General features: G+C 37.8%; 1 protein-coding gene across 1 annotated transcript; it reads left to right on the top strand.

Annotated features, from left to right (window-relative positions):
* The first annotated feature begins 299 nt into the window (after positions 1 to 299).
* On the top strand, positions 300 to 10,250 carry LOC108666618 (AP-1 complex subunit mu-1-like). Its single transcript, XM_018153530.2, is given in 11 exon segments — positions 300 to 469; positions 1,001 to 1,111; positions 1,726 to 1,860; positions 2,840 to 2,949; positions 3,498 to 3,642; positions 4,676 to 4,780; positions 5,516 to 5,601; positions 6,928 to 7,006; positions 7,239 to 7,469; positions 7,766 to 7,810; positions 7,912 to 10,250. Coding segments are annotated over 11 exon segments (1,236 nt in total). The 5' UTR covers positions 300 to 427; the 3' UTR covers positions 8,059 to 10,250.
* Positions 10,251 to 10,829: the final 579 nt, after the last annotated feature.

Here is a 10,829-nt window from a genome sequence, read left to right as displayed (position 1 = left end):
TTTATGAAATGTTTCATTATAAGAAGTTATTAACAAAAAATGCTCAAAACCGTCCCTTATTACCTCGTTTGATGGTATATGTATACTGGATTCCGGTTGCCAATGCAGCCAAGCATAATTGAATGCTTGCTAATTTAATCACAGATATTGGTTTTTATAATTGATAACCCAGTCTCTCTACAGCAACTGGCAATAAATAGGAATGGGTATCTTCATGGCAATCAAATAACTTCTGTAACCTGCTTTTGGAAGCTTTAGAATTTAATCACTGTTTGTGTTTATACTGAGTAATTTGTCTGTTAATAATTCTGCTTTTTAATCCAGGATTTGAGTGTATTGTGAATGCTGCTAATCAAGGTGTTAGTTTGAAGTTTGCTTAGTAAAGTACTAAATAACTCAATATTCTGCACTAGCTTGAAGATTGAAGATGTCTATTTCAGCAATATATATTCTAGATGTTAAAGGCAAGGTGAGTATATCCATAACCTAATGCCTGAAAATAATATTTTTAGCAATGCATTGAATTTATTTTTAATTCAAGAATATAGTTCTAAATTGTTTCTTGGAATTTTCTTCACAAAAATACAAATTGTTGTTCAAACAATCCTCATTAGCTCCAACAAGTCATTTTGTTTCTTTTAACCCTTGATCTTTAACCCCATGTTTGCAAATTACATGCAAGTTAGCTGCTTTTCCTAAAAATTTACCTCTAATTATTGAAGGAAAATTTTTTTGTGATGTAGGGTATTTAGTCTATTTTTAGGGAAAATAATCATTCAAATGTTAATTTATTCAGATGTTGCTATCACTATTATTACTAAAGAGGTGGTCATTAACTTTTTTGCCATAGAGATGGTGTGTAGGTACCTATGTTTGGATGACAAGGGTCTTTTTCTCATTCATGTTATTCTTGACGTGGCTACATTCTGCAAAACATTTTCATGTCTATAATTAACGCAAGTACCTGAAATTGGAATAATTTGGAGGTTTTTGTATTCAGGTGTTGATATCCCGGAATTACCGTGGGGATATCGACATGTCTGCCATAGAGAAGTTCATGCCGCTGGTCATGGAGCGGGAAGATGATGGCCAACTTGCCCCAATAGTCCAGGTTTGTATGCTTTGTTAACTCATCTTTTGGAAGTGCTATCTGACCTAATTGGTATGATTTTTTAGAGCTAATTTAAATTTTATTCAAGTATACATTTCAAAATTTGTGTCAGAATTACCTATCTATAATTCTTCTGCTCCTACTAATGCTCACAGTGTTTGCAATAGCTTTGTCCTTTATAATCATTTGTGTATAGCATCACTTTTGGTAGTTTTCTTCACTAATTATGAAGAAATTTGAATCAAATTATACCATTTTAAATTTTCTTGTAAGTGAATAAAATTTCATGGGTTTTCCAGATAGACCAGGCAATATTCTTCAGTGTATAATTTTTCATTATTTATGCTGTCTTTTTAAATTGAGTTTTAGAATTTTAAATTGTCTTGTTTTTACATCATTACGGGTTTTTCAGACTGACCATGCAACATTCTGCTTCGTGAAAGTGAGCAACTTGTACGTGGTTTCATCCATTAACTTCAAATTGTCATGATTTTACAACATTGTGTTTTTCAGACAGACCAGGCAACATCCTGCTTCGTGAAAGTGAGCAACTTGTATGTGGTGTCATCCATTAACTTTTAATTGACATGATTTTACAACATTGTGTTTTTCAGACGGACCAGGCAACATTCTGCTTCGTGAAAGTGAGCAACTTGTATGTGGTTTCATCCACTCAAATCAACGCGAATGTGACGATGGTCTTCTCCTTCTTACACAAACTTGTCAATGTTTGCTCCGAGTATTTCAAGGCAAGTCTTACAACTACAACTACCATAATCATGGAAACCTTTATCATATTCAATATATATACTTCGTTTTTATTTCTTCTTTTGCAATATTTTTATAGTCATTTATACTTCAAACTTGAAATTCTAATTGATTTTCAAAGTGTAAATAGCGATTCTGCTAAAACCCTTCATTTGTGAAACAAGGGAAGAGTTACTGGAACATTTAGATTGCAAGTTTCCTTTAAATTTAGATGGCTATAATTTTTCATTATTTATGCTGTCTTTTTAAATTGAGTTTTAGAATTTTAAATTGTCTTGTTTTTACATCATTACGGGTTTTTCAGACTGACCATGCAACATTCTGCTTCGTGAAAGTGAGCAACTTGTACGTGGTTTCATCCATTAACTTCAAATTGTCATGATTTTACAACATTGTGTTTTTCAGACAGACCAGGCAACATCCTGCTTCGTGAAAGTGAGCAACTTGTATGTGGTGTCATCCATTAACTTTTAATTGACATGATTTTACAACATTGTGTTTTTCAGACGGACCAGGCAACATTCTGCTTCGTGAAAGTGAGCAACTTGTATGTGGTTTCATCCACTCAAATCAACGCGAATGTGACGATGGTCTTCTCCTTCTTACACAAACTTGTCAATGTTTGCTCCGAGTATTTCAAGGCAAGTCCTACATTACAGCTACCATAATCATGGAAACCTTTATCATATTCAATATATATACTTCGTTTTTATTTCTTCTTTTGCAATATTTTTATAGTCATTTATACTTCAAACTTGAAATTCTAATTGATTTTCAAAGTGTAAATAGCGATTCTGCTAAAACCCTTCATTTGTGAAACAAGGGAAGAGTTACTGGAACATTTAGATTGCAAGTTTCCTTTAAATTTAGATGGCAAGTTATCTGAATATTTTGATTGCAAGTTACCTGAATATTTTGATTGCAAGTTCCCAATAACTGATAATTTATTACGATGATCAGGAATTGGAGGAGGAAAGCATCAGAGACAACTTTGTGATAGTTTACGAGCTGCTTGATGAGCTCCTGGACTTTGGATATCCTCAGACCACCGACTCGAAGATCCTGCAGGAGTGAGTTTCTATTGTTTTGCTATTATCAGTGTCCAATATCCAGTGTAAATAAGTTCCAGCAAGTGTTGTTGAACATATGCTTGTACAGTTCCTGTTTATTTTTTTTCTATTCTGATCAAAATGTTATTTTTTAATTTAAATGAAAATTTCTTGATGGTTTATTCAAATACTTTGGGCCGTTAAGGTCTTATTGATGCTTCACAGACACTATATCTCTCCATGTTTTAATTTGATTAACACTGAATATCAAGAAACCTTGACAATGCATAGTCACGTTTTTTGCCTACATTTTAGTTGCTCTTAAACGTTGCAGTTACGTATTTAATGAAAAAATAGCTAAAATTTAGTACAGGATTTTGTTGATGGTTAAGGTTGCATTAGAAGTGAAGACAATATTTTGTGTTGATGCAAATCGTATTTATATTGGATTGCTCCTGTTTTTTGGTGTTAGGTACATCACCCTGGAGTTCGTACAAACAAAAACAATATTTCACGTATATCAAAAAGTGTAATATTTGTATAATTATTGCCATTGCTATTGATGTCAGGTACATTACCCAGGAGGGCCATAAGCTGGAGGTGGCGCCGCGGCCTCCCATGGCCGTGACCAACGCCGTGTCGTGGCGCTCTGAGGGCATCAAGTACCGCAAGAACGAGGTCTTCCTGGACGTTATTGAGGGCGTCAACCTGCTGGTGCGGTAACCTTCTTATATTTATATAGCATGGCAGAAGAAATCCTTTAGAAATATTATTGCTAAACGTCTATTTTTATAAAGTTTCATGAAAGCGTTTGCTTATGCATTCCGTAGATATTCATCTTTAAATGCCTAAATCAAGGGCGTCAACCTGCTGGTGCGGGAATCTTCTTCTAGTTATATAGGTAGCATCAAAGAAGAAATCCTTTAGAAATATTTTTGCTAAACATCGATTTCTATAGATTTTTATGAAAGCATTCGCTTATGCATTCCGTAGATATTCATCTTTAAATGCCTAAATCTAGGGCGTCAACGGGTGCCATAAGCTCTCTCTATTTATATAGGGTGGCAGTATTGTCAGGAAAGAAATTACTTATGCATGTCCTGGAAATTTGTCTTTATGCCATATCGTTTGTTGGAGGCGCCCACAGCACATGCGATACCATTATACTCGTGGCAAAGTATAAATTATATTTGAAAAGTATAAATATAAGTAGAAATTCAAGTAGTTATACTGCATAGCAATACCAAAATAACTGATACCCGTTGGATCTTAGGTTTCTATGCCACAAACATTTTTTTGTGCATTGTCAGTGATTGCTTTTGTAAACGCGGCACGCTTTATCCCAGCAACTCTGATGAGTGAGCACGTTGTTATGAATGCTGCGTATAATCATCTTTAAATGTCAATCATTTCTTTCATTATCGCCACACGCCGCTTCTCCTACTTCCCTCAATAATGACAAAATTATTGTATTTACTAGGATTATCAAAAAGTCTGCTGACCTGGTTTCTTTATCAACAACTGCCATTGAACAATATCGTTCTGAGAACTACACCTAGAGTATTTGTGACGTGAACGAAATTGTTTAGTTTTTAATTGATGTAAATTTATTGCATGCATACCAACTCTGGCGCCTTTTAGCTATTAGCCACTTAACAATTAGTCTAGTTATTAACTCGAGCCATTTCTACAATGATGATGATGATAATTGTTCAGTTTATAGTTAATATATGATGGCTAAGTGCAGGCTAACTCGAGCGGGAACGTGCTTCGCTCCGAGATCGTGGGCAGCATCAAGATGAGGGTGTACCTCTCAGGCATGCCTGAGCTCAGGCTCGGCCTCAACGACAAGGTCAGCGCATCTGACAACCACTTGCCTGTGCTTTTGATAAATATATGCTAGTGCTTGAAGTATTCTTACACTGCTAGAAAAATTACAAGGTCAGGGTATCTGACAACCTGTTTCTCGTGTCTTCGATATATATATGCTAGTGCTTGAAGTATTCTTACACTGCTAGAAAAATTACCGCTAACGGTATTACCGGCGTTTCAGTGGCTGGTCGGCATGTGAAAAGAAACATTGTGTCGCCGTTTTTATTCTAATTTTACACTAGAAATCCGTAAAACATCTGATAAAAACGGCGAAACAGTTTATTTTCACGGGGCGACCGGCCACTAGAACGCCAGTGGGACCGTTTTATCACCGTTTTTTCCAACAGTGTATGTAATAACATCGAATGGTCTCTTTGCATGGACTAGTTACATTACGTTTGCCCGAGCACCAAACAGTCTCTCGAAATGTACTCATTACTAAGAAGTAATTTCTGTAGAAAAGTTGGTTGTGAAATATCTTCGAAATACAGGGAAGCAATATTATTTCATTGGTTTTAAACCATATAAAAATTCAAAGTGAAACTCCTGAATCCTGCCTATAATGTGTCGACCATCTCGCCTAGCTGTATGTCCTATTAAACTTCAGTTCATATAATGTGTCGACAATCTCGCCTAGCTGTATATGCTATAAAACTTCAGTTCACTAGTCTGTCTTGCCACTAGTGTCACTAGCCTAACCCTGTCCTGTGTGCAGGTCTTGTTTGAGAGCACAGGGCGCGGCAAGAGCAAGAGTGTCGAGCTCGAGGACGTCAAGTTCCACCAGTGCGTCCGCCTCTCCAGGTAAATGAAACTAATAGGTTATTGTCACAACACTGTCTGGTTGCCCAAGCTCCAGGCAACTGTAACTGACAGAGAGTATTAGGGAAATTCTGTCTAGTTGCCTTGCCTAAGCCTTAGGGAATACAGGCTAGAAGAGGCTGTTGGGGAAATTCTGTATAGATGCCTAAGCTCCATGTGAATGAAACATCAAAGATTAGTTACGGAATTACATCTTGTTACGAAAGTGTTCTTTTCCTATTCAAATTTGCTGAATTTATATGCTTTCAGTAACCTTTTTGTGGTCTGTCAGCCTTCTCCCTATTGGGTTTGTTAGTCTTTCACTAGCCTAACCCTGTCCTGTGTGCAGGTCTTGTTTGAGAGCACAGGGCGCGGCAAGAGCAAGAGTGTCGAGCTCGAGGACGTCAAGTTCCACCAGTGCGTCCGCCTCTCCAGGTAAATGAAACTAATAGGTTATTGTCACAACACTGTCTGGTTGCCCTTGGCCCAGGCAACTGAAACTGACAGGGTATTAGGGAAATTCTGTCTAGTTGCCTTGCCTAAGCCTTAGGGAATACAGGCTAGAAGAGGCTGTTGGGGAAATTCTGTATAGATGCCTAAGCTCCATGTGAATGAAACATCAAAGATTAGTTACGGAATTACATCTTGTTACGAAAGTGTTCTTTTCCTATTCAAATTTGCTGAATTTATATGCTTTCAGTAACCTTTTTGTGGTCTGTCAGCCTTCTCCCTATTGGGTTTGTTAGTCTTACACAAAGGTTTTGGTCTGTAAGCCGTCTTCATATCGAGTTTGTTTGTATTAAATAAAGGTTTTGGTCTGTAAGCCACTGAGCCGTCTTTCTATCGAGTTTGTTAGTGTTACATAAAGGTTTTAAGAGATTCTTGAAGTTTTCTCGCGTAGAGATATAGATCGCTTGATTAACTATAACTGATTCTGAGCTAGTAAGAGTTGATTTGATTAACTTTTTATACAACCATTGTACTTCTTCGCAGCATTGAGGAATTTTTTAAGATCATGTTGGGAACTGCAGACAAATTATTCAAACAAGTTGTTAGGATTATTTTTTCTTGCAAGCACAAATGTTTGTTCCATTTTTTTGTGTGCCATGAGAAGGCTCGTATTTTTGGAATTACTAAAATAATGCTGTTTACTATCAAGTTTGCACATTGGTGTTTGAATTGGTCATTTGTGTTTGAAAGTAACCGTTATTATTGCACTTTTACCTGAAGAAATTACGATCTGTAGTTATTACGTTCAGTAGTATTTTGGTTATCTAGATAGGTAAATCATCCAAAGTTCGTTTGCTCCATTGCGTTTTTGGTTGACAGGTTCGACAACGACCGCACGATTTCCTTCATCCCTCCCGACGGCGAGTTTGAGCTCATGTCTTACCGCCTCAACACTCACGTACGTTAATAGCTTACTGCTACCTGACTCCTTTAAATTCTTATTTATCTCCAATTTTTCTCTAAAATATCAAGAATGGTCCAAAAATTTTTAATATATGGGGTATTTTTAATTGAAGATTTTTTCAGTCCCCCTACATCATTGAAGTTTAAAACTGTTTGGTTTAATTATGCTCTGAATTTTCTGTGTCGTTCATGCCACGAACTGCCGTCACTAACGCAAGCTGTTGCAGGTGAAGCCCCTGATCTGGATCGAGAGTGTGATCGAGCGGCACGCGCACAGCCGCGTCGAGTACATGGTGAAGGCGAAGTCTCAGTTCAAGCGGCGCTCTACAGCCAACAACGTCGAGATCATCATTCCTGTGCCCAACGACGCCGACTCCCCCAAGTTCAAGACGAGTGTTGGTAGCGTCAAGTACACGCCAGAGAAGAACTGCATTGTTTGGACCATCAAAAGCTTTCCTGTTAGTGGCTGTACCTTTGCGACTTACTGTATCGCAATATCGATGCTGAGACACGAGTCATTATGTTTGCACATATGCTGAACACGAGTCATTAAGTTTAGGGTTGTGGCCCGTTATGTTTTTTTTTGTCTCATCGAGTTAAATATTAGTTACAAGTTGGCAAGATGTTATATTAGCCAATCTGATAAAATCTTTTAACAATAGGAGAAGTTTAACTATCAGAACATACACTATATCTGAACGCGTTCCACCCGTCGCAGAATTAATGATGATAAATAAGCCGTGCTGCATTACAGGGCGGGAAAGAATATCTCATGCGCGCGCACTTCGGCTTCACATATGCTCGACATCGGCTGCTGTTTTAGAACTTCATGTTTTAGAACTCTTTCGTACTATTTTTATGCTCCATATCAAGTTTGTAATTAATGTAGATGTTTTTAAGTTGATATAAGCTCCTACAGACAATATCTGTTTATTTGTTTGTTCGTAGGTGAGATACTTGAAGATCATCGAGAAGTCAGGGTACCAGGCGCTGCCGTGGGTACGCTACATCACCCAGGACGGCGACTACCAGCTCAGGACCAACTGATAACCTCTCTACCACAACTGAACACCTCTGCTGCAACTGGATACCTCTCTACCACAACTGAACACCTCTGCTGCAACTGAACACCTTTCTACCACAACTGAACACCTCTCTACCACAACTGAAGACCTCTACCACAACTTGACACCTCTACCACAACTGAACACCTCTCTACCACAACTCAAAAGCTCTTTACCACTCATTCATTTTGATCAAAAATGAGAGTTATTTCATTCCCAAACTGGAGGTGAATTGCCACCCTTCGGAGGTAATGGAGGTGTGAAAGGAATGAGTCGTTGGTTCATCAGATTTGCCAGGTTTTACTTAAGGTATAATGCTTGTATAAGTTGAATTGGGAACAAGTTGAAACGTTTGGGAGCCTCTGCTGCATGACAACAGAATTTTCTCTACTTGTGCAGTTACATGCGACCTCGAATAATCTAAGTGGCGTGACGAAGCATCGCTGCTCTGAGTAACATTTTCATCAATAATCAATTCATTTTAGTCGTTCAATGATAACCATCTTACGATCATTGTTCTTTCTAACCCTACGTTTATTAGTATTGGGTGATGAGGATGATAGTAAGTGGCCAGAGCCTGAGTGCCATTTGTATTTTCATTTTGCATTTTTCGTTTTAAATGATCTGGCTCTTGGTTGTGCTACGGTATTCTCGAGTTAATTTCTTCATTGATTTGTATTATTATTATTTTTTGTGAAAAGCTGATACCGAAAATCTTCTAATGTATCGGATGGGATGTAAATAACTCAATTAATCTGTCTAGGGCGAGGAACCATCTTCATGTGTTTGTGATCGGCGACGACGTGACTTTTCTGAGAAATTTTCCACTCCCCTTTTTCAACTGAACCTTTCAACTTTTTGCTCATTGTATTTACTTGCACTCTTGCTTTTTACTTTTTAGTTTCAACCGTTCCAAGCATGTTGCGTTTTCTTCTTGATAATCAATGATCAGCGTTGGATGAAATGGTCGCTTGGTCTACTCAGCTTTGCTGTAGTAATCGATCCTGCATACATCCAACTATTATACCATTCCGTATTCCTTCATAACTATCTATTTAAATTTATATATATCTGTTGTAATATTTCGTATTCTTTTATCATCATGAATATTAATTAATTTCTTTTGGCCGTTGTTCTACTTTGCATTCAGAAGCTGAGTTTGAATCGGAGGCAGGCTGGTATCAAAGAGTTGTAACTATAATTGCTGGTCAGTTGGTAGCCCTGGCCCGATGATTTTCTTGGATTTGTGTCTATTCTGCTGTTATAATAGATGTTTTATTTTAATGAACATCTTCCGAACATAAACTAGGTACTTCATAGGTACAGTATGATGACCTCCTTTACTCAACATATCTACACTTATTCTCTATTAAGTTGCTGATGAGCGTTCAGTGTACTCAGTAACTGTGTAACTATGAATTAAATATTTGAGTAAATACCTAATTCTACTTCACCCTGACTAGTATCCTGAATGGGATATCGTCGTATCGAATCCATCGTCGTTCTGGTTGTGACGACGGCAACGAAGTTCTCACAAATGAGAGTTTCTTCGTCTTTTCCTCTCGTACAATTTATGTTTGATCAAGTTTTTCGTAGGAAGTTTCTTATTGCAGTACTGTCGTGTTTTTCTTTCAAATGCCTGTACTGTGATGTTTTTAAAGTGCATTTTTATGAACTGTACATTTAGCGTTTCCTACAAGAATTTATAATTGGAATTTTTACGAACCAAAGCTCGAAGTAATCCCGTCAATAACAAGAAGGAATCGGGAATATTATCCTATTTCTGAATTTTATCTACAGCATTCATTGTACTGTGTGCAATCTTAATCTTTATTTTTGTCTCCATCTCTATTTATATTATTTCACTTCTGATGACGTAATTAGAAGTAATTATACGTTATTCTATGAAAAACCCACCTTGCCTCATTGGTATTCTTTTAAGTGCTGTGTTTTAAAATCTTCAGTTGCATTCATTGCCAAGTTGGCCTTCAGTAGAGACTTGAATGAAGGTTCTGTGAGAGTCCTTCCATTGCCATCCGAACGTAAATATTTCTACAATTTTGTCCCATCTGAATTAGGTTTAAATCTTGTGTGTTCTGTTTGTATCGATTTACTTAGCTTTGGATGATTGAATGTGTTTCTTAAATTTTATTTATTAAATGAGCCTATACAGTTTTTATGTATTACTATCATTGGGTTCAGCATTTGCTGCAGGTCTAAATGTTTTAGATAGGGAATAATAAAATGAGCGAGTCGGCGATACTCGTGCATCTCGCACGACATCCCGCCATATTTCCCATCCGCCTCATTGAGTTACATACGAAGAAGTGTGTCTGTATAATGACACACTTGCTGTGTTTTTCTATGTGCCTCGATGTATATTGTTTATAAAGAGGTTCATCTTAAAGGCCGAATAATTAGGAAACCAAGGTCGCTTTTGCATCAATCGCCCTGAAAAAACGCTTATGCGTTATGCGTTATTGTGTGTTTTTTAAAACTATATAAATTTAAATCTGCAATCCCTAACGCCTCTGTCCCCACGGGGGTGCTGGGTGTCATCCCTAACGCCTGTCCCCACGGGGGTGCTGGGTGTCATCCCTAACGCCTGTCCCCACGGGGGTGCTGGGTGTCATCCCTAACGCCTCTGTCCCACGGGGGTGCTGGGTGTCATCCCTAACGCCCCTGTCCCCACGGGGGTGCTGGGTGTCATCCCTAACGCCTCTGTCCCACGGGGGTGATGGGTGTCATCCCTAA

Source organism: Hyalella azteca, unplaced genomic scaffold, assembly GCF_000764305.2.
Source record: "Hyalella azteca isolate HAZT.00-mixed unplaced genomic scaffold, Hazt_2.0.2 contig14421, whole genome shotgun sequence".
Lineage (NCBI taxonomy): Eukaryota > Metazoa > Arthropoda > Malacostraca > Amphipoda > Hyalellidae > Hyalella > Hyalella azteca.
Note: the sequence above shows the minus strand (reverse complement) of the source record. Positions and strands in the feature narration are given on the sequence as shown.